This window comes from Cyprinodon variegatus, unplaced genomic scaffold (assembly GCF_000732505.1).
Source record: "Cyprinodon variegatus isolate N-32 unplaced genomic scaffold, C_variegatus-1.0 Scaffold314, whole genome shotgun sequence".
NCBI lineage: Eukaryota > Metazoa > Chordata > Actinopteri > Cyprinodontiformes > Cyprinodontidae > Cyprinodon > Cyprinodon variegatus.
Window position 1 is genome coordinate 93,931 of NW_015150767.1, and position 25,028 is coordinate 118,958.

The 25,028-nt window shown below is 36.2% G+C and overlaps 1 protein-coding gene across 1 annotated transcript; it reads right to left on the reverse strand.

Annotated features, from left to right (window-relative positions):
* Positions 1-10,244: 10,244 nt before the first annotated feature.
* rergl (RERG/RAS-like) lies at positions 10,245-24,811 on the reverse strand. Its single transcript, XM_015384489.1, has 5 exons — positions 24,585-24,811; positions 19,446-19,502; positions 17,997-18,070; positions 12,281-12,429; positions 10,245-10,878 (listed from the first exon to the last, which is right to left on the reverse strand). Exons 1-5 carry the CDS (start codon positions 24,634-24,636, stop codon positions 10,593-10,595), a joined length of 618 nt encoding a protein of 205 aa, XP_015239975.1. The 5' UTR covers positions 24,637-24,811; the 3' UTR covers positions 10,245-10,592.
* Between the last annotated feature and the right edge of the window lie 217 nt (positions 24,812-25,028).

Below are 25,028 nucleotides of genomic sequence, written 5' to 3' on the forward strand. Positions count from 1 at the left end.
CTAAATGGATTGTATAATAAAAAAAGGGAGAAATTTGTGTTTCCAACATGAAAAAAGGTGGAAAAAAGTAAAGTATATTTTGGAAAGCACCAAAAAAATTATCAGTTTATAAATGCATGATAATAAAATCAATCTGCTGAAAGATCACTGGTGTTCTAAATAGCTTTTTTAGACAACAATTCAGCTACCAAGTGTAATTGTAAAGGCAGCATTATTTTTCCAAATAACATTTCACAAAAGGTGTTTAAACAATAGAGTATCAACTGTAAAAAGAGGAATCGGGACATTAAATCATTAGAATTGCAAAAAAAAAAAAAAAAAAAAGAAGAAAGGGAAAATTGAAAAAGGAAGCAACTGGATGTTTTAGTCCACAAGAGGAAATTGATTGCATGTTTCCTTTTGGAGAGATCTTCCTATCTGCCTTTGACTACACTTATATAAAACCTCCAACTTCATGAAAATAACATCACTGCAGCTCATTTAGGGGCCAGAACTGATGAGAAGTTAGTAAAACAGCATCTAACACTGTAACAGCTCCTGCCCTAACACGGATCTCTTTCCACGGAAGATCGCATCTGGAAGTCAGCCAATCGTTTTTTGGTCACTCTGAGCTGCTGAGATTTAGATTGGAGTGGGGATGTGCTCACCAGCTGTGAGATTAAGAGAGACTGATCGATGGGCTCTCTGATTGGCTCTCAGTTCGTCTCAGCAGCATCCTGTCCCCTAAGTTCTGATGGTTGTCCTCGACTGAGCCAAAAGCAATTGTCCCTCCAAACAGGGGCAGAATAAGATCACTGACCTGAAGCTGAAGGGCAACGCCTGGAGCTTCTGTCTCCATCCGCCTGGATTCCTCAGAAAGATGGAAAAATTGCATCAATTTGGATTTTTCTCCAGTTGTTGAGAAACCTTTTATTCATTGCAGGTTTTCTGGTATATTTGTTATTAAACTCTTATCTATGTTTGTGCTGCTCTCTAGCAAGATATAACCTGTCAGTCAAATTCAGTTTGAGGCTGTGTGAAGTCCTTTCTCACTCTCGTCTCTGTAGGTGGAGCTCTTTCTTTTGGCAAAATCCCAAGATGTATCCCCTCATCCTACAGGTTTTTTCGTTTGTTTTAGAAAATAAATCTCTTGCATAAGTCTCTTATTTTAAATAGCAAGGTTGTTCTTCCTTCAAGCTTTGAGCAGAATGTCAGGCAGCATGAAAAAGCTGCCTGTATATGATCAATAATGTAATGTGTGTTTAGTAGTACCCTTCCAAAAATGGGTTAACATTTATAATTTAATACCTGATAATTTACTATATATACTATGCACTCGTAATATTGAAACTAAACCAAAAAGCATTTTGAAATGATGAATTTAAGGCCCCCCAAGTCTTATGGTGCGTTCACACTGAACACGGTTTCCACACTGTCCTTTTTTGATTCTCTAAGGTTAGCCTCCAGTGGCTATCCCCGCACCTCTCCCCCGCTCGAGTGCTTTGTCTGCCTGCTGGAGGGTTTCTCCGATGTACCACTGTCCTCCTATGATCCTCAGCAGTAGGACTGCTGCAGCGCTGGTTCCAAAAGCCCTTGCCTCCCTCCCCCATCATCCAGGCGCTGTCATGAAGATTGGGCAGATTGACCGACTATTTGGGCGAGACAGATGTTGGAAAGTTTTAAAACATTTATTAACAAGGGACAAAGCGAAACAGATGGAAAACAGATCAGAACAGATAGTTGTGAGATCCTGACCAGGGGTTCCAATCCGAACAGGAACACACAGATCCAGGATTCCAGGAAACTACGGAGCATTCAGGCAGGGTTGTAGTTCCATGAGTCCAGCAGCAAGCCCAGGCAGACATGTTCAGATGGAGACAGGTTGAGAGGAACAGACACAAGATTTTAAACTGGTTTCAAAAAAGAGCCAGGCCTACAGGAATTAAAACTAGCTCCCACAGCACGCCAAGCCAAAACTGAAACAGAGTGGGATCAGTGGAGAAGAACCAGGGCACAATCAGGAGACACCAGACAACAGAAACCCTCTCTAACACTGGCCTTCCAGAACAGGAACATGATCTATTGAATACACAAACTAACAAAACAAACTAATGCAAAAACATACATAATGATCTGGCCCCGATAGCTGGGCAGAACCAAATATAAAGCAGAAGGAGGCGGTGGATAAGATGAATGATAATTAATCAGTGGGGGAGGATACAGCAATTGAGTCAAGTGAGCAATTAAATCAGCTATCAGGGCAGATTATGACAGGCACAGTTCTTGGGGTCAGTGATGGTACTCTCCAATCTGGTCCCATTTCTGTAGAATTAGGTTAACCCACCCAAACAGCGTGTTCGACTTTCCACAGCAAAACAAGCTGTGTGACTTGATGGATAAAGTTCCTGTCCACCATGTTAGGTTGAAGTAGATTTATTTTCCTGTCCACCATGTTAGGTTGAAGTAGATTTATTTTTAATGATTTTAGAAGATAATGTCCCCTGCACTATTTCAAAAGTGTGTTTTGGTTTCCTGCACTTTTTTTCTGTCCAAAAATAATGTTATACTACAGTGCGCAGACACTTGTCGAGCACTAGGACCGAGCGGAAAACCACAGGTCAAGCTGAAGCCAGCTTCCCTGAGTTTAGTCCACCCACGAGCTCCTTATTGGCCCTCCGTCCTTTCTTGTGTGACTGGCTGCCCCTCCTGAGAAGCTCACTCCACAAACATCTGATGCGCCACTGAATCAGGTCTGTGATTGGACGGTCACAGAGCTGCTGAAGTCCTACATGCTACCATAATTACAACTGTAGGGCCACAAGTCTTTTTATCTGCTTTCTGTTACATTTTGGATTTTTGAAATATCTTAAATGGTCTAGGAGTTACGGTCTTGGAGAAGAACGTTGGTCTGCAAAAGACGACAGTTAGTGAGGGAATCTGCTACTGTAAATTTGGCATTTTTTTCTTCTCTTGGGTCATGTAATAAAAAAGAGTTGTAATATCAGATGTATTATTTTACACAGATCTTTGAACTGGTGACATGTGCGTGTGTTTGGTTATTAGCAGCCAGGACATCTGAAACAAGAAAGAGAGACATAAGAGTTAAAGAACTGTGCAACACCCCTCCTAAAACACCCTCACTGGCTTCATAAAGCAGCATATTCACTTCAAGAGATGCAAGAGACAGCGGAGGAAACAAACACAGAAGAACTAATAGAAAAGACGCTGAACTTATATATAGAAGTTATGTTAAAAAATACTTGCACCCCCCCTTGTAGTTTACATGTGTATGTTTTAAATAAAACTGCAAGTACTAAAATACCTATTCCTATTCATCATTTTTATTTTTATATTATAATTATACTGTATGTCAGTGTTTGTTTTCTATATACTATCCCAATACAACACTGAGGTTTTTACATTTAACATGACTTACATAAGTATTTTTGATATGAAATTTTATTCTCATGCCATAAAGTTCTGCATCTGGATGCAGCTTTTATGAATTTGTTGTCATTTTACCTCCCTCGGTTCATTTCTTCAATTTTCGGAATCTAATTTGTATCCCTTTAGTTGCTTTCAATCATTATGTGATCCTTAGAAGAAATTAAAATCAAAATTGCGATCATTTTGCCTTAAACAAATTTTGGTCTATTTATATTGCTATATATTTTCTTCTCTTTGCAATTTTTTATTTACAACCAATTACAATTTTTTTACTTTATTGTGACACCTTATTATAAGTTCTTTTAAGGCCTTTTTCTTGCTGCTCTGAGCCCTTCAAAGCCAATCAAAGTCTGTGCACTATCACAATCCGAAATTGACGCATATTCTTTTTATATGAAAGTACTGTGAAAAAAAAGCCACTTTTAATCAAAATTGAGCCCAGATTATTTAAATGTTTTGAAATGACTCCCCATCAGTGAAATGCTGCAGAGTCAAATCAAAGGGCTCACTTAAATTGCTCTGTAACAAGCTTATCATCTACCATGAGCAGAGAATAATTATCCACCCCCCACCCCCCATCCCTATCCCCCCACCCCATGCCAAAAGCTATATCTTTTGATATCTGTGCTGCCATCTAGTGGAAAAACTTCAACTCATTTGTTTCTGAAAATTGCTTCTTGCCTTTTCCATCCTGAGACGAGCTATTTTTAGCTAAAACACACATGGAAATTCCTCTTTCTCAGAAGGCTTGCAACAAAAGCCTCCTCTCGTGGTCGTCTAATTAAAGTTAAGCTCAAAGCACCAGTGCGGCCCACTGAAGAACTAAAATAGCCAACATGTTACGCAATCTTTAGCTTTAATTTCCTCTGGTACAAGCAATGTTTTTAAAGTATTTACAAAGGGAACATTAGTCTGCAAACTTCTCTATATAAGACCACATTTATTATTGAGTGCAGCGCCTCAAGATCTTAACTCAAAGAGTTCATGCCCTTAACTGGAATGTAATCATTTGGCTTCATTTTATAGCCTTTACTGAGGACACATAGTGTTGAATATACTCACAACACACACTACCTTTCACTGGAGCATTATGTATTGAAGATGATCCTGCAAAATAACAACATGGAAATGGAACAAACAGGACATGAAGACTTCTTAATGAGAGTAAATAGTACACATTCATTCCACATGAAAACAGCTTTAGAAACAAAATAATTTTTAGATTCTGAGGAATATCCAAAGGTATTTATTTAGTGGTGCAGAATTTCTTTACTGTCTGGATTTAAAGAATATCCTCCATAGGGACTCTGAAACAAGAACCGCTGTCAAAAATACATTCCTTCAAATGAAAAAAAAAAAAAAAAAAAAAACTCTGAGCCCATCCCTGAAACTAAGGCATAAGAGAATAAATGAGCCACATAAATGTTGGAGATGCTGTTTCCATGTGGGCAACTTCTGGAGCTAAGCTAAATATAAACCCAGCAACTCCAGAACTGTAGCTGCAGGAGAAACATGCTTCTCCCTGACTGAATATGGCAGGTTTGCAAAGTTTAATTTTTGCTTTTTGAGCTTTTTGAGCAATGCTTCTTAGACCAGAATTAGCTAAAGGTTGAGATTCATGGTCCTCTTCAAAGTTTAAACTAAACACCTAGAATAACTTCTTTAAGATACATTAGAACACATACAAATTGATGGGTAAACAATTAAAAATGGATATAAAGCACTAAGCAGCTGGTAATTAATAGCAAACATGCTTAGTGAAAAACAAACGGAGGGTGGTGGAGAGTTGATAAAACTATTAACTAATAGATATAACTAATAAACAAAAACTTAATACAATATCAGCTCAAAAAATATTTACATTAGTAAGCAAAATTCCAACAAATAACATGAAATTAGCAATTGTTGTTGCAACCAAAGAACACATTTTGTAAACTTACATTTGAAAAAAAAAAATTTAAATCCAAAAATGAAACTTGTTAATAAAAACACGAGTGCTAGAGTAACTTAGTTTTCACAGATTTTTATTGTTTTAAATGATTTTTATTTTATTTTATTTTTTCAAATATCTGTTTTTCACGAGTTTTGCAAATTGGAATCTTTTCAACTAACTTTTCCCACATCACATTCTGGAAGTAGAAACAACATTTTAAAGAGCGAGAATCTGTTTTGGGTTTGAAGTGAAGAGAATATGATCTGTAAAATGCAATTTCAAAGGAATGCAATTCGTAAAAAAAATCCAATCTGAATAAGAGAAATTATATAAAATAACATATAAAAACATAAAAATTGGAAAAATACATATGGAAAACATAAAATATGAAAAATAACATTTGAGAAAACAGAGTTCGAAAATATCCAAGATTACTAAAAATATTTCTAGATTGAATTTTTTTTCAAATTTTCATTTACAAAACAGGTTCAATAATGGAACAAATTACACTCAATATAATTATATGAATAGGAAAATACTTTCACAACCATATACATGATATTTTATTGAACAAAGTAAAAGTTAGAGTCATCAATAGCAACAGTTTGCTAGAAGTTATTAGAGTAGATTTTATTTAACAAATAATAAGATGCACCTTGTCTCTGAATGCATGCACACATGCTGTCAGTTGCTGTTCATTATTATTCAGACAGTACTCTATTCTTTGCTGGTGTCTTTTCTTTTTCACCTAAGAAAATAGACTTTTTTAGTGAAGTATGTCATTTATTATTAACCAAACTGTCTTTCCTTCCTCTCTGAGATGTGATTTTCTCCTTTGCTGTGCACTTTATATTCTAGGATTGTTTTTCTTTCATCTTATTCATTCCTTTATGTAACAAAGGGAGTTCTACTGTATTCTAATAGATTTTAAAACCAAGCAGGAAATTATTCTGATGCACAAGAAGCAAAGTTCTAGCACAGGACAGCAGCCTGACAACAGAAACAAACTAGCTGAATACAGAATGTGATCATTTAAATTTTATACATCATATTTTTGCAAAACAGCAGACTGCAAAAATGTTCTCATTTGCTTCGGCTCCTGTTGGCTGGCTGTCATCACCATCCTGTGAGCGGATCTAATGAGAGCCTATCTGGAGCTGTGCAAAACAAAAACTTAATCTAAGAGTTGGCCAGAAGAGCACATTTTTTTATCGTTGGCTATTCTACCACAATCCATTTATCATATGTAGTGTCATGTTGCAAAACTGTCTAAGAGTTCAACAGGAACTGCGTGATGAGTGAAAGAAAACAGCCATATACAAGCATTGCAGTTGGATTTAGGCTTTAGAGACTGATTTCCTGCAAACATCTCCTCTATAGATCNTGCGTGATGAGTGAAAGAAAACAGCCATATACAAGCATTGCAGTTGGATTTAGGCTTTAGAGACTGATTTCCTGCAAACATCTCCTCTATAGATCCTTTAGACCCCAATAAACCTCTGATTGCTTAATAAAAGCCTCTTCTGCACATGCATGTTTCACTTATTCTCATATTTGTATTTTCTTTATGTAGTTCAGTTGGATTCTTTGGCAGTGAATTCATGATAAGGGTACTTGCATTTAAAAAAGTGCTTAATGCAGGAATTCTATTTTCTGCTTTGACACAGTGATGTCAAACAAAGGCGCTAAAAAGGACATGCAGTTTTTTTTTGTTTGGTTTTTTTCGATTGTTGTTTTTTGCGTGTTGTGGGGATCTACAAGGATTGGTCAAGCACAAATTTTAGGACATGCTGTTTGGTTTCACCACACTAAAATGAAGAGATCACTTCGGTTCTACGCCATGTAGTTGGAGGCAATAATGATCATGATTATTTTTCAGATAATGTCTATAATTCCAAGTATTATGGTTCACTTCACATTGGTAGCCTATCAATTTGCTAAAGGAAAAAAATTTAAATAATAACTACAATTGAAGTGAAATAGGAAAAACAAAACACAAGACATGAAAAAAGTGTGTTTTTCGATTATGACAAAGACTCAATTTTTTATTTTATTTCATACTGTATAAATATGTTTAAATGCCCACAGAATCTCTGCTCCATCATCTTTTATTGTTACTATACTTCCTTTGTAGCAACGATGAACACAGAAATGTTTGGAGGTGAGTTTACACCCCATTTAAAAAAAAACAACAACAAAAAAACTGAGGTCATAGTTTTGTTTCTGGAGAAATGCTTTGCATGTAGTAAATGTTAACATTGGCATATCCTCCACCCATAGAGTTTTGCAGTTTGATCAATATTGTATGATCTCTGCCTGCTGAATTACATAAACCACTTCACGCCTTTTTTGAAGGTTTGCTGTATTTGCACCTTTTTTTTTTTATTAAGAAGCACAAACCTTTTGAAGATCAGACCCCTTTGTGTGAATATTTTCACTATGAGCACTATGTTAACATAATCTAAAGCAGATCTATAGAAATACAAAAGTTTTCCTCCTAGTTGCCCAACCACCAATTGTTACATGGGGTTAACCATCTGTGCTATTCATGAGAAGTGATAGAAAAAGCAGCCTTTTTTTTTTTTTGCAATATTCATTCACAATCTAAGGTGTTTTAAAATTGTGTTTTTCTGCTCATTCTCATCTAAAAATATCCCCAATAATTAAATCCAGTACCACCAACAAAAAACACCTAAGTTGGAAACGAAACCCCTGCTGTGTTTAATGATGTGAAGAGGTTTATGATAAAAATCAGAGGTCCTGTAACTCTGGAGGAGCTGCATAAATCTGTAACTCAGGTNTAGCCCTCTGGATCTGGTCCCAGATCATTGTGGAGTGCTCCACACATCCTGGGAACCCTGGCACCCCTGCCTTCTGACAGTTGGTGTCGATGTATTTGTTCTGGAGCAGGTAGGTCGTCATCCTTCTGGCTAGCACCGAGAAAAAGACCTTTCCCTCTACAATCTAAGGTGTTATAAAACTGTTTTTTTTTGCTCATTCTCATCTAAAAATAACCCCAATAATTAAATACATTACCACCAACAAAAAACACCTACCGGTAAGTTGGAAACAAAACCCCTGCTGTGTTTAATGATGTGAAGAGGTTTATGATAAAAATCAGAGGTCCTGTAACTCTGGAGGAGCTGCATAAATCTGTAACTCAGGTGGGAGAATTAGACGACATGACATATATTAGCCGTGCCCTCTCTAACCCTGGGCTTTATGGAGCAGCAGAGGTGAGTAGTAGCTAGATTTGTTTATTCAGTTACGTTAACTTTGATAATTAAAAAAAAAAAAAATGTTCTTTAAATTTCAGTTGTACAGAGTAGATTTTGAACATAAAAACATAATTATAAGCAACTATCCTTCTCATTGTTGTACTTTTATATAACTGTTCAACCTCCAGCCACTAGGTGTCAGTGCTGCACCCATGGCCCTATTATTCAGCTTGTGTGATACCAGCCACAGCAGTGGAGCAATATCAAGATCTCATGAGGTTTTGCAGAGCTATGCTATTAAAAAAAAAACTAAAAAAAACAATATATCATCTTTGTGACTTATCAAGATAAATCTGGATAAATCATGTCATGATCAATTTATCGTGATACATATTGGATCATGAAACTTTGCCAATTCACACCCCTGAAAATGAGTATTTTCTTTTATACAACCTTTTTGTTGTTTAAAGTCATGTTAATCTGCTGAGATGTCTATAACATGGAGGTCATGGTGATATGCAGCATACAGTATGTTGTCACTAGAGGTTGCACTTTTCCAGCGTGCAAACTATATAAACCTTCCCTTAGCAAAAAGTAGTTTATTCAAGTATACTAAAAGTGCACTAATTTCATACTTAAAATCAGGCAATGCACTTAGACTTTACTTATTCTAAACTATATTTCATATATAACAATAATATGGTCAAGTGTACTTGACTATACTATTGTTCACTTTATTGTTTACTAAAGTATATTTTAAGTATACTTTAGTAAACTTAAAAATGTCCCAATTTAGTTCAAAGAAGTATTACTTTAGTAATACATCTAGTACACTAAAAGTACATTGTTCTGGTATACTTTCTAAACTTATACTTATACTTAAGTATTCTTAATAGAATTTACTTTAAGTATACTACTTTTTGCAAAAGGTTAAGAAATGGTTTTATATTGTTACACGTTAAAAAGAAGCATTTTGAGAAGATTATTTTCTTCTTGCCAATATCTTTTTATTTGTATTCATTACTTTTTTTAAGTCTTAAAAACAAAAGAAATTTGCACAAAGCTTTATATTACGGTTAATCTGATTTACATCATTTTAAATAGTAAAACGGTTGCAAAATACACGACTACACATGTTAATGAGTACCTTTTTACTCTTACTTGAGTATTTTATTGGATGGCTACTTTTTACTTCTATTCGGGTAGAAATATGTTGAAGTAGTGCTACTTTTACTTAAGTACACATTTTTGTACCCTACCCAGCTACGTGAAGGAGTAGAAAGAAGGAAACCATTGATCAAAGCTGCTCAGGTCAGAAAAGACCACACATTTTGGCTTTCATAGAACACCATGTGTGTCTAAGATTTAAAAAAAAAAGCGATGGACACTCTAAGGCATTTGGGGGGACATCATCATTCTGTCGGGATTTTTGTCTTTTGCAGAGATAAGTTGGACAAAGTTGAGAGTTAAAATGGAGCTCCAAAATCCTGGAAGAGAACTGATGAAAAACACAGAAAATGTTCCAGCCACCTGACGAATACAGCCAGAACCACAAGGTAATAGGGCCAATCAAAGCATGTTATTGTCTTCAAATGGTTTCCTTAAAGTCCAGATTAAATGCTGGTGAGAATCTCTCACAGGGCTCAAAAGTTTTAACCAATCCAACTGTTATTCTTCACACATCAGTCTATAGACGTGCAAAGATAGAGGAGATAAAGAAATGTGGTTCTACAAACTATCTACTCAGCAAGGGTGAACATTTGAGATTTTATGCATGAAAAATGATTTTAAAACCATGTTGTATTTTCCTCCCACTTTACAGTGATGCACTGGTTTGTGTTGCTCTATCAGATGAAATCTACGGTAAACAAAGTCCCAATCCACAATTGTCAGGTGGAAACGTGAAAACGTTTGACTTCCAAGGTGCTGAATGAACAAAGAGCTTTGCTGCTTGACTTCGGCTCGGTTTTGCAAAATCAGCAACCCCCCCAAGGTTCACCCAGCTTGTCTTCACGTCACACTGATTTTCTCCTCTTGCCAAAGACATTGTTGATGAGTTTGGCCATGGACTTGGAGCCGCTGTAGCGCCGCCGGTCGGCTCGGTACTTGAGGTGCTCCATCACCTGCCGGATGAGCTGGGTGAAGAGGTTGGCGATGTCCTGGTAGCTCTCGGCCGCTGACACCTCCTGGAAGTTACAGCGGTTCTCATGCGCCAGGCTGCGGGCTTCCTCCTCTCGTACCTGGCGTGCATGGCAAAGGTCCTGCTTGTTACCCACCAGACATACGGGAACGTCCGTGTCCCTGAAACAGTTAGATTAAACAGATAATGGAATGTTATTGCATCCTGCAATTTGACACATAGTTTTTTTTTTTGTTTCATTTATCAACCGCATTTTAAAAGCCTGAACCCAAAACTTGTGACTTCTGAGTGTGAGGCATTTGTTTTTTTCCATTTTCACAAGTATACAGACACAATATCCAGATCCTGTCCTTATTTTTATCATGAGTTAATGATCTCCTCCTACGCTCCCTTTGCATCTCGCTATGCCTCTGTATGGGGCCAGGCTGCCTGACAATTGCAAGCGGCATGTTTTTCTGCACATGCCTGTAGGATTGCAGGAAACCCCTTGTTCGTCATCATGAATCATTAATCAGGACGCACCAGGCTCTTTGGAGACATTCCACAAACCCAGACCTGTACAAAGACTCCTGTTTATCCTCAAAGACACGACTGAAGCTTTATCTTCATCCTTTCTTCCTGCTCTATTCTTAAGATGTCTTGGTACAGTGGATGTAAACAAATCCAACCATTTCCTATCTACCCTTGTATGAATATTCTCTCAGTAGTATGGAAGATGTTTTAGGGGTTGTCAGATACATTCCTCTTGGAATGACTGGCAGCAGGATTTCTGATGGCCACATTTCCCACAAATCTTTTTTAGACAAGAACATGAACACACACTTTAAAACAATTGCATCATACCAAGCATGTAGGTGGACGATTGCTGATTGGGGCTGTCTATTAAGAATTTGGAAACATTTTAGTCAAACCATATTAACATAACAGAGAGATTAGCACAATTTAAAGGGATCTAATAATGTGTCTATGGGGTGAATCATGTTCCTTTAGTGTTGCAAGCAAAGCAACGCTTCAGTAAATGGAAATAAAAAACAACACATTTTTTTAAACTGAAAGGAGAAAAATATTGCATCCAAAAGTGAAACTCATTTTAATTAAAAAAAAAAAAGTTTGCTGTTTAAGATTTTATTTCTGAATTTTTCTTTCAAATTAATATCTAATATTTCATTTTCCAATTTTTTAATTGTTATTTTTCAGGTTATTGTTTTCAAAGTAGGCTGGCTGTTTTTAACGCTCAATATGTGTTCACACTTTAATTACCTTAACTGCAGAGTGAAGGACACACTACTAACTACGTACTACCAGGTCAACACTGAAAATAAATGTCATAATATAGAACAAGATATCAAAGTTAAGCCCTGAGCTCTATATGCACAAGGAAATTTAAGCTGATGTTGACAACTCAAAATGATGAGATAATGTAAGTTTCAAAAACAGTTAAAGGCTGAACTGAATTATTAGATATAGTTATAAATTGCACCTTAACAATGCATGACATCAGTTCATTTTTATTTGTGATTTTCTGTTCTTTATGCCAGTATGCATAGTTATGTTGCCTCTGACCCTTTGCTGTTGTCTGAGCGAGTCTCCCGGATCTGCCGCAGGATGCTTTTGGCGTTGATGAAGGAAGTGCGGTCGCTGATGTTGTAAACTACCACGAAGCCGTCTGCCCACTCTACTGGCTCCTCCAGTATACACCTGGCCTCAGAGCCCTGCCAAAAGGAGAAATGTGCTTTTATTTTGAAATCTCTCTGAGTATTTGCTCCATTTTTCTGCTGGCTTATTTGCTTTAGAAGAATGAAAACATCTTTTCTTCAATGTTCTAGGCTGCCAAATTAATGCACCACATGTGAATCACATGGAAAACTGCATTTATACATGTGGATGTAGACCATTTTATGTTAAAAGCACACCTGAGTCAAATGTGAAAACATAAATCATTTCACATGTTTTTGACATGTTTCTATGTGCAATAGAAGTGCTTCACTTGTGACCTGCATGTGCTCTCAATGGAAATCACATCTGTTAACATGTGTGCGAAATTGGTTTCGAATGTTTTCAATGTGAATCACATTTGCTTTTAACATGAAACATCCCAAATCCAAACAAATTTATGTGCTCTTACATATGATTCACATGTGGATTACATGTTCATTTCATGTGTAGTCCATAGGTTTCACATTTGGTATTGACATGTGCCACATACATGTGATTTACATATAAAAATCTGAATCATATGTAATATATGTATATGTCACATGTTAACTGTATGGATTTTACATGTGATTTTCACATTTGAAATTTATTTTATTTTTTGCATGACAATAAACAAATATTTAGACATGTACAGATGGAAAGGAGGGTTTTAAAAAGAGCATGATCTTATGATATTAACATGGGGAATGTGCTGCACATGTGAGAAATACAGTATCACAGTGCCACATGTGATCAAGTTAAATGGAACATGAAATAAATGGACAAAATGTAACCCATATGTGGAAGATGAGAATCACAAGCAAGGGTCATGGGACTTTAAAAGAAGGTATTTTTTGAAAATGACTGATACTCCTGCATGTTTAGTTATTAATAACTCAGCTTCTTGAAGTGTGCTATGCAGTTTTTTTATTGCTGAATGTTTCCTATGGGGGCCTTGTACAAAAAATTCAGTTTACTTGACAGATTCCATATTTGGACATGTTACAACGACAACGTTCAGAATAGGTGGATAAATGGAAGGAAGATTATTAAAAACTCAGTATCAGAGACTTTTGGTTTCGAACCTTCGAAAAGGTTTTCGAAGACCAAAAAGAGAGAATGCAAACATACTCCACACTTTTCAAATAGGATTCTGTGAAAACTATACATAAAATACAATAAAAATAATTTAGATGTTTTTAAATGGCTCTCTGCATAAGCTGCTATCTTTTTTTTACTTAACTTGAACATTGCATTTTTTTCCATGAGTATTGCACAATATTTTCTTTCATTTGATTATTTTCTGCTTCAAAGCTTAACTTTTAAATAGTTTTTCTTTCAGGTTACTAAATCTATTCCGGTTTTTCCTAGCTGCATGTTTTCACCATGGTCACACCCAAATCTCCTCACTGTGGAGCAACTAAGGTTTTCTTTTTCCCTTTTTCCTCTGTTGTTAAAACAAATAGAGTGCAGAAATTCAAGCTGAAGAAGGCTTTACTGCCTTGGAGTGCATTTTGTTCCATTATTGCTGCAAGAAAAAACATGTTTTGTGGAAATGGAAGTTTAAAAAAAAAAAATCGAAAATGAAACCTTGAAGAACTTTTTCAGATTGAGTTTTATGAATTGCACTATTTTTAAATTGCATTCTAAGGCTGAATCCCAAACTGGCCCCTAAGAACCAATCATAAGCAGTAAACCTCTGTTTGTACGTTCCCACGGAGGGTCCACCACATGAAGGTCTATCCCATAACTAGTAGTGAGTAGGGCGAGTGGACCCTTCAGCCCTTAGATAACTAGTCTGCGTAGTAATGGCAAAGGAAAAATGTGCATTCAAATGTAAGTTCCGCTGGTTTGTTGCATCTTCATCACACTGACAGAAAATCACCAGTTAGGAAAATTAATCCAAAAATGGAAGGTCCTCTCTGAAATAGTTTAATATGATTGGAGAGATTTATTTTCAAGAAAATGGCATATGTTTTATTTCATTACGCCCTGCGCCACAGAACTACATCCACGCAGATGGGACATCACTGTGTTGCCATAGAAACAACTGCTTCCCTTTCCCTTGGAGGGAAGAGGGCTTACCATACCCCCCATGTACAATCCAGGCGCCTTCCACAGCTGTGAGTGGGTCTTTATTATGAAGGACACTTGATAGTTAAGGGTCAGTGGTTAGAGGTCGAGTTCGGATTCAGGCTAAAGATCACACTATTCACTTCAAGCCCAATGCAACACTCCCTCTTGACCAATAGAAATGTTGATGCTAATGTCCATATGGACCAATCAGAATGCATCTTCACTCCTGACTGCAGAGGGAAACCTGCCTTTAGAAGGCACCTGGATTACAGGTGGTGGGGTATAAACAAGAATGGGAAGCCCTCTTTCTTCCAAGGGAAAGAGAAAGCAGCTGTTCCTATGGTAACATAGTGATGCCCCAATGTGCCTGGCTGTAGCTCTGTGGCGCAGGGTGTAATAAAATATAACATTTGCCTCTTTCTTATACCTAATCTGTGATTTTTTTGTCGGTGTCAGTGCACTAATGCAGACTCACTATTTAAGGGCTGAACGTCCCTCTGGCCCTACCCACTATGGGGTTTAAGATGGCCCTTAATGTGGAGGACACTTCACGGGAACGCGCAAACAGAGGGTTAGTGTTTAGGAGACGGTTTGGGATTGGGCCCACGAAACACAGTGTGAATTCAATGCAACACATAAACACCGTCTGAAAAAAAACAAAAACATTAAAACTGATCAAATCTGTTAAACATAGTTTGAAAAATGAAATCTGAGCGAAGAATACGGTTTATAATTATTTGAAAACATAGTCTGATAAAACAGCAAATTTAACTCTTGAAACCTTTTCTTAAATTAAGAAGTGCTTCATTTCTGGATTGCAGTTTTTTCTGATTACAAAACATATTCTTTGCAGGAAAAATGTAACAAATTCGCTCCATCTGGTGCAATCTTTTTGAGTAGAAAGTTGAAAAGAAATGAAGACAGGTAAAGTTAGTTATTCAAAGTTAGTTTTAACAGTTCCAGTCATGTATGTAGGCTTAGTTTGTTGTGTTTTGAAATATAAGAGGGAAAAAAAAGACATGGGGCATGTCTGACTTTAAATACAGGCTCTGAACCCCTTCACTTTATCATCCACATAGTTTTATTGTACAGCTCAGGTCAGACAGTCAACATGTGGACTTATTGCTCCTTATCGGAGGGTGGTGTTATAATGTGTCTAGCTAGCAGGGACAGTAACTGGCTCTTGCTGTGCTGAGCCTCAGGGTATTCCAGTAAAATGCTAACTGGTGTAGAAAGGTGTTTCAGTTCTTTTGTTCCATGGAAAGAGAAAATAAGCTGCTCAAATGCCTTCTTCTCTTCCAAGAAACAGCCTCCAACATAAATCGCCTCCGGACACTCTCATAAACCCTCTGGATCTTCAGCTTAAATGCAGCAGAAAAAGAACACGTGCCAGGAAATATATGATCTTGCTCACTAAAGGTCGATTCCCCTGCAGACCGAGAGTCTGCTTAACTATTGTTGTTAACTTCAGCTCTCTCTTTCAATAATGACATAAGAAAACAAAACTAAATGAGTGTAAGCAGGATTATTTATATTCCTTGACTTTTTGTTCCACATTTTAACCTTTAGCATGTTTTCTTTTTTTATCAACTCTGAGCAGCTCCCCTATCCCTGCTAAAGAAAAGCCTCACCTCATTACTTTCAGGCACAACTATTTTTCATCTGGAGAAATATTGTTGAGAAGAGTCAGTTTTCTGCTAAATATACAATCTTCTTATAAACAGCATATAAAAGTTGTGTGACTTCTTTCAAATCAGATTAAGGAATACACAATTAAAAGTTTTCCTGTTAACAAGCTCCAACTTGAGCTATGAATCTTTGCAGCTTTTCCAAAGACACTCCTGTTTGCTTCTCTGATTGATGCTCTTCTCACCCTTTGTTTCAGTGGCTGGCAGTGGTTTGCTGTTTGTGTCATATGCCTTCCAATGTCAAACAATGAACTGCACAATGGAGTGAATTTTGTACCATTATTGTTGCAAGTAAAGAAAACATTTTGTTGATGGGAATTAGAAAAAGTGCGGGCACAAATGAAGCATTGAAATCACAAATCACATTCTCTTCACTTGTTTGTCAGGTTTTCCACTGGAGTCTGCAGTGAAGACACATTTCTGTTGGTCTGCTGGATGTTAGCAGCAACATTTTTATTGGTCAATGTGCATGTCAAGAGCGAGCATTTGTTTTGGGCTTAATGCGATAAGAATTTGATCTGTAAAAAACTATTTGAAAAGAATGCAATCTGTAAAGCTAGGTTTGAAAAATAGGAATTGGAAAAAAACATCTCATTTGAAAATGTACAATATGTAAAAAAAAAAAAAAAAAAAAAAAAGTCTAAAAAAAAGTCTAAAAAAAACACTTTTAAAGAAAAGGAGAAATAATGTAAAGCAAACTACTGAGGTAAAACCACTAGAGATTTGTCTTTGATCATTTCACATCATTGTAGTACTTTATATTGGCCTATCACACTAAAACTTTATTAAATATATTGTGGTAAGTTTCTCATTGGAATATGAACATATTTAAAATATCTATATATTTTTATCATCAGTCAAGGGTCTAAAAATGTACAGATGAACTCCTACTGCAGCAGAACTGGAGAAATATGACAAAATGTTTAACATTCAATATATACTCTTATAAACTCTTATTTAAGATATTTATAAATAGAATTTAACAAGTCATAACTGAATTATAGATATCTGTTCTAGATATTGGACAAGTCAGAATGATAATGATGATAGGATGTCTTCAATAAAAAATCATACTAGTCATAATGATATTACTAATAGTCAAAATAATGTTATAGATATCTATAATGGTTGTTCCGGATAGTTAGACATACTGATAAAATGTTAAAATGACTTGCCATTTCCTTAAATATCTTACCCTCTTCCTTTTTGTAGGGTGATCAAATGTCTGGTTTTAATATTTTCTAGACCTTGTAGCTAGTAACAGTGAAAAAAATGATGGCAAGAGTGACACATCAAAAATTAGGTTTAGGGATGAAACCTTGGTAATTAGGGTTAGTGCATAGCAGATTGGTAAGGAGAATCCACAATAGCACCTCGAGTCACAATATATGTTGGGTCACATCGGACATTTAACCACCTGCTAGGAAAGGTGATTATATCTCATATGAAGTTTAATTTTGAAAGGTAAGAGCATGGGGGCCATAGCTTAAGTCCACCAGACATGCACCATGAAGCGAGCACTATGAGAAGGGATGTATCCAGGCTGCAGCCATACTTGTTTCTTAAGGTTTGGGTAACATTGTTACTCTCATGCATCTAAGATTATCAACGAAGAATGAATAAACCAGGGAAGGGGGGATTGGTAGTCTGGATTCAGGCCACATTTTGGCAGTTCTGCATCAGGGGGTCTAAAAAGAACAGTCTTTACTTTGAGTATATCTAGTAATAGATGGAAATAAAAGAACTCAAAACAGAAACCTAAAAAACATGTGCAGAGACTTTTCGTCTCCCTCAAAACTATAAAGTGATGCAAACTATACCTGAGAGCAGGGGTCGAACACTTCCAGATTCAACTGCCGACCGTCGATTGATAGCCTCTTATGGTACAAGGAGTCTGTCAGTGAGATGAAAAGGCAATATTGATTGACTTTCAGTAATTACAATTTTATTCTATTGGATTCATATATTTAATGTTTTTGAGAGACTATAAATAAAACTATTATAGTTATCATGTTTGCAACAGACAGTTAGTCTTTCCCCTTTGACAAATGGTATCCTCATTTCATCATTGTTCCCTTACTTTTTTGCTTTTAATTTGCACTAAACCATCTAGTTCATGCAGTGGTATGCACAAGGTTTGGCAGGTGGGGCGGTCGACTAGAGGATTTAGGTTAGGTTAGGTTCCTACCCCCACAACCCTTCTTCAATAACAGATAAATAGATTATTTTTGAGATTTTAGATTTTAACCCCCTGGCTGACCATTCAGGGTATACCCCGCCTCTTGCCCACAGCTCCCAGTCACCCCATTAGGGAACAACTTTACTCTACATTCATTCATTCATTCATTCATTCATTCACCCATTCGCACACACACTGATGATTGTAAACTTCATTGTAGCCACGGCTGCCCTGGGGCTCACTGACAGAAGGCTGCCGTACGCTGGCCCCACCAGGCCCTCTGACCACCATCAGTAGGCAATGTGGGTGAAGTGTCTTGCACAACGACACTGAAAGCTTAAACCGGCAATCCTTCGTTTTTATTGCAAACTCCTACATCCAATGCCACTGTCGCCACACTGTCGTCCTTATTTTAAAATGGGTTTAAACACTTACATAACATTATTGTTTATCTGTTTCCTAATATGCACATTACATCTGATCGCAAAAATATGACCAAAAGAGTCTTTTAAATATGTTTGCTAGCTACTAACTCCAGTGGCCTATGTAATCAAACCAGGTTATAGAAGTGAAGGGGAACATTAATAGAATTGACAAATCATTTAATAAAATTGTATTTTACCAAATACTGTTTTATTTACCTTCTTGGATTTGCAATTGGTTCGAACCCATTTAAATTGTTCTAAATTAATTTGAAAGCTAGTTAGACTTCATTGCAAAATCTTCAATAAAAAAAATGACTCTCAAACAACACATCAATCAAAAATATATTTTTTATCCCTTTTCTTATCTTCACATAGCAACTTGTCGGTTCAATAGAGTTTCATCAGTTTAGTCAAATGTTTCAATTGAAATATGTTTGAATTTGAGTAAAATGATTTTTGTTAATGAACCCTCATATGTTGAAAGGTGGTTGTTTTGTATTTATTCCATATATATGCAGAGTTAACTGTTAGAACTTGATTTGGGCTTGTTTACAGAATAATACATGACAGTGTAAAAGTTATTTGTCACAACCACATTTAATTGCACATCAGGTTTTTGAGACTAAACTTTCAAAAAAAGAATAGGAAAATCTGAAAACCCTTACTTGCATTCGAGGCGTATTCCCCAATAAACCGTCTGGTCAAGAACCGCACAAGGACAGCTGGAAGTAACAGAACAAGAAATAACATCAACATCAATCACATAATAATTACACTCTCATCCTTCACAGGTGGCAGGAGTGTTAAAAAATAGACCTTCATTTATCTGAACAGAAACAACACAGAGTGCCAACAGTCTCTGGGGCTGGAGAAACATGGCTTTGCTGGAATGTTCATAGGTATATTTGGCAAAATGAAAGGATGTATTCACAAACAATCTCTGTTTGTTTCTGCATTGAGAGCTTCTCAGAAAAACGACTGATTGGACTCGTTCTAGTCCCACAGACAATAGGTTTTAGTTATGGGCTGAGGTCCAAGAGCAGAACTTTAATGAAGGTGGGCCTCAACAGGGGTCAGCCAGAGAATACACGCTGGCCACACACACCCATGTGAACTCTGTAAGTACATTAGGTTAATCATGGATGCATTGTAGAAGACCAAAGACTTCCAGCTCATTGTACTCTAACTTCAGAAATTCGTGTTGCCATCAATGCAAAAAGCGATGCAAGATGTGCTGTGAAAGCAACAAGCAGAGCATAAATCATAATAAATGGACGCAAGAATGCAAGAGCAATCTCCAGAGGCTGCAGACCTTCCGTAGCTGCGGCTCCACCACTCTGCCAGGCACTGAGATGTAGATGCATGGAGCCAATCAGTCTTTTCTACCACTGAGACTGAAAACTGATATCTACCACAAACCCCCCACTGGTGTCAGGAAAACTTCACCACCCACTCATTTTGATTTGCAACAGCAGCTAAAACAAAGGAAAAAACAATCTGTAACGCCACCTAGAAATGCAATGTAAATAGACGCAGTAAGAAATGAGGAACACCAACAAGCTATTTAAAATGCCTTAAATTACAGATAGGTATAAACTTCATGTGAGCATGATTACAACGTTGTAGCACGCCGTTTTTAAAGGCGGTCTGCTTTGTTTGAATCTCAGAGATTTAGTTTGAAGTGATCTAAACTGTTGGAATGAGAGGGAACATCATGGTCCCATCAGCCATAAAATGCCCCACGCATGTTCTGCCAGGTCTGGCTATAACAGACCAAAAGATACTATCGAAAATCTCTTAAAACCACTCGATTGTCGTCTTGGCTATTCCTCTTCTGATGTGTAAATATGTGCCTGTACATTTAGAGAGAGAATAAGGTTTAATTTCCATGGTAAATGTACAAGGAGGAGAAATGTTCTTTCTAAAATGCTAGACTGAAGTTTCGGACACCAGAACCATCCAGTTCACCAACACTGTCACTATCAGGAGACAGATTGTTAAGAAAAAAAATCACTGATGAAAATTTGCTGCAATGAACACTTGAACATCTCAAAGCTAAAACTAAGCAGTGAGACAAGCTCTCTCCTGACCAATAAATGAGGCTCGTAGGTGGAAGAAGTGGGATTCTAAACTCAATCAAGAGGATTGTGTACATCGAGTCTTACTTTTTGGATTTCCTGATAAAAATGGGAACTTGAAAGAAAATATTTATGGCATTCTCACTTTTGCTGCAAGGAAAAATATCTTGATGCAATAGACTAGAACAAGAGAAGCTTGTGTTAACGGCTAGCAAAGGGCACTGCAGAGCTTTGTACCGTTATATCTGAAATGTGGGGATTTCACTCTAAAACAGACTTTTCCTCGAGGTTTGGGAATCATGCTAGGACTATATTAAAAACCCAGAATCTCAGCCATTATACTTTAGGAATTTGTTTCACTTTATTTTCTTGTTTTTTCTACCTTTTATACTCCTGTGTTTTGCTCGATACTCTGAGTCTGAGCTGTTATTTAATTCAGTTGTGCTCTGCAGTTTTAAAAATCTAATCAAAAAATAAATAAATATTAGGAAAAATAACACAAACTATTAAGGGACAGCTTGGCCAAACCTCCTTCTCAGTTAGAAAACAACTTTTTGTTGATATGGAAAATATTATGATAAATATATATTGATATAAATAAACCTTTTTTAAAGAATGTAATTGTCATGATTCTGGACGTTTTGGTTCTGTTTAAGTTTTCACTTTGATTCATCTCTTTCTGTTTTTTCTAGGTCATTGGATTCATTTCCATTTTGTGTTATTCTAGTTGTTTTCTGGTTGTATTTTGGTTCCTATGTATTTCTTGTTTACTCTGTTGCCCCCTTGTATTAGTCTCCTTTCCCCTAGCGCCCTTCTAGATCATTTATACTCCTCCTCTGCTGTTACTCAGTGCTGGATTATCTTTATTCCTTCCTTAACCTATGTGTCCGATGATTAGTTATTTCTGGATTTAATCTTCTGTTGCCACCATTGGCTCTTAAATCTGCAAAAAACCATCTCAGGTCTCTGCATTTGGGTCCTCTTCAAACCTCCACCCATCCTGACACAAATTTATTTAATACGAGGTCATCTTTTTCCCAATTACTGAATTTCCTTATGCAACATAGATATTTTTTTCTGAAGAGCTTTGAATTCAAATGGGAAAATAAATTGGGTGCCTCCAGATAATGACAGAACAAAACTATTAGCCTCACGGATACTAACAGGCTGACGGAGCATCAAACAGATTAAGGGATTCTATGTGATGAACTCTGCAGATACAAACTAAAGGTGGGAAAGTTAGTTACAGTACTCAGTAACTATATTTACTTAAATACCTTATTTTGACAAAACTAGACTTTTGAGGAGAAGTTTCATTGTAACATATTATTTTACTTTTACTTGATGTCAAAATATAGTTTCTCTTATTTGTGTCCAATTTTTGGCTACTCTATCCATTGTAAGTAATGTTATTAAAAAAAACAACCTTGTTTTAAAAAAAGTTTTCCAAACAATGAGACACAGTTAATGTTTATGTCACCTTTTTTATGCACACACTTAATTGAACCCACCATGACATTTTGTCATCAAGTAAAACATAGGAAGCAAATATGGCCATTGAAGGTGCTGATTTAATGGGTTTTATGTTAAAAACAAAGTTATTTTGGAAAAGTGTTGTTTCATCTGCCTGGATTTTTTTTTGTATTGCAGTATTTGTGCTTACCAGAATTTTCTCATAACTTTACATTTGGGTTTATTGTATTACCTAACTTTAAATATCAGATGTTATGATGAGTTACTCCTTACCTGAGTTGTCTTTTTACCAAATACTTTCTTTCTCTTGGGTAAAAATATGATGTGTTACTCTTACTTAAGGACAATGTTTGGATACTCTACCCACCTCTAGTACTAACCGGGTATTCGCTCCAGATTGCCTCTAAAAATGTAGCATCATCTGGGTTGGCAAACTCCCAAACTAGCCAAAACATTTATTTTGAAGCTTATACTTTAATACCTTGTGGTCCTTTCTTTAAAACAGTGGAAAAGTGCATTTGGGTCATATTGTCAGTTCTGTGCGACTAAAACAGATATCTGCTTGGCTCCTTTTCTCTCCTCTGGCTAAATGTGTGTCCAAAAAACTGATTCTAAAATCCTTTATTTGGCTTCTAAGTATCTCAGGATTAGTGAGGATGAAGCCTTTTCAGTCATAACACAAAGAATAGAACATGAAGCCCAAATATTTCTTAAGCTGACTATTTTCTTTTGTGTGTGTTTTTTTTTTAGTTTTCATGTGATAATATCACATGAAAACTCTGTGTGATAATGAAGAACACAAACAGTGTGATAACTACAGAGCATGATAGTTTTATGAACTACCGGTACAATGAAACAAAAATAATTACAATGATTGATAATATAAGTAAAATAATGAAAAGAAACATCTAAAATAAATCTTCATGCACAAAGTTAGCTTTTTGAAATGGATCATTGAAATAACTAATTTTGTTAATGAGGTCTAATTTAGCAGAAAGTAGCTGTGAATACCATCGTTAGGCAGAGGCAGATGGTTGCGTTTACTCAGTTACATTTACTTTAGTAACTTCTGGGAGTATTTCTCTATGTTGTATTTTCAACTTTTACATGAGTAAAAAATATTAATTATCGCTGCTCTTACTTGACTAAAACTGTGCTTCTCTCCCCATCTTGAGTTAATTACTCAATAAATAACAGATTAGACTTTGTTTTTGTAATCAAGCTTCATTGGTTTCATGCTCTTTTCTGACAGATCCCGCTGTTTCATTTGAAGATAAAGTGAAAATACAATAAAGGTAAAATATTGTCAGTATTGATCATTTTTAAATGAAATAAATATCTATTATTAGCAGGATTAAAAGATGAAAGAAAAAGAATCTTCTTACCACAAAACATGTTTTTAGTCTCTCTTACTAAATAACTGTGATATTATTCAATTATCTTAAAACTCTCTGATAAATTATTCAAATTATTCAAAATTATATATTAAAACTTCTATTGATTAAATTGGTTGAACACATTCTTTAAAAAAAAAGAAAAGATACTCATCTTCTTTCTTCAAAATCTTATTTTCCTTAAAGTTTTTAACGGCCCATTTAAAGCCAGATCTTTGTGCTAAAATTATGAATAAAAAAAAAAAAAACTTTACTGTCTGCCAGATCCACAAAAAAATATGTTCAGAAAAACTATGTATTTCATTAAAAAAATTATATTTGTATATTTCTTTTCATAAATAATGTGGTTTCTGATTAAATCTCATTTTAAATTCCATTTGTTTGCTCAAGCTGATTAGTTTTGCTCAAAGGTCTAAATTAAATATTTCAATGTCTTGTGAAGATGAGACAGTATGTTGATTCTGACTATAATAATGAGCATTACAATAAAATAATGAATCAATAATTAGCTGAAGAAAGACAGCAAATGAACTCTGAGCCTAACAGTAGGAACAAAGTTTCTGAACAAAGTGCTGTTGGCGGTTTTTATGTATAATTTATTCAAGTGGGTCAGTTAGAACAAATAGTCACCATAAAAGTATCTTTTTTATTTTTCCGCCTTAGGATTAAATTAGAGAAGAATCCGGTTTGACAGGTTTGAAACACAGAAATCAGAAAAGTTACATTAAGTAATGAGTCATACACTGAAGCAGAAAAAAGGGGTATTCACAGTTATTTTTGGGTTTAAAGCAAGAGGAAAATTAATTCAACATATTTTCTCCTGCATGTATGAGCTGTAAAAGTTGTTTTTGTGGCTCACCGGATTTCCCAGCCCCCTGGCTTCCCAAAAGGGCCAGCTTGATGTCGTTCATGCCCTTCGTCTCGTCAGGTCCTCAGCTGATCCTCTGACTGAAGTTTTGCGTTGTCTGGTATTCAAGTTGGAGTCTGCACATTTTATACTCCTCATAGTCCAGACAGGAGGGTGAAGGTACAGAACGGCCCCTTCCCCCTCTTCTCTTCAAAGAGCTGTTTCACTTTTTAAAGCCAGAGGGAGAGGAGAGAGAGGGGGAAGCAATCCCCCCTACTCTGACTGGGCTCCAGAAGCTCTACATTATGCCTTTCTCTCTCTTTTTTTTACTGTTATCCTATAACCCCCCCTCCTCACTGTCCTTAGCTCGCTTTTCATTTCCTTCTTCCTTTCCAATACAGTACATCTCTTTGCCACATAGGGGTTACTCAAAGGCCAGGACTGACTACACCTATC

What these genes read in the sequence shown, in the direction of transcription:
- rergl (XM_015384489.1), bottom strand. Translation starts at nt 24,636, where the DNA reads ATGAACGACATCAAGCTGGCCCTTTTGGGAAGCCAGGGGGCTGGGAAA. An exon ending in CCAGGGGGCTGGGAAATCCG is followed by an intron (nt 19,503 to 24,584) that starts GTGAGCCACAAA and finishes TGTTACTTCCAG; the next exon opens with CTGTCCTTGTGCGGTTCTTG. An exon ending in TGTTCGACCCCTGCTCTCAG is followed by an intron (nt 12,430 to 17,996) that starts GTATAGTTTGCA and finishes TCCTTTTGGCAG; the next exon opens with GGCTCTGAGGCCAGGTGTAT.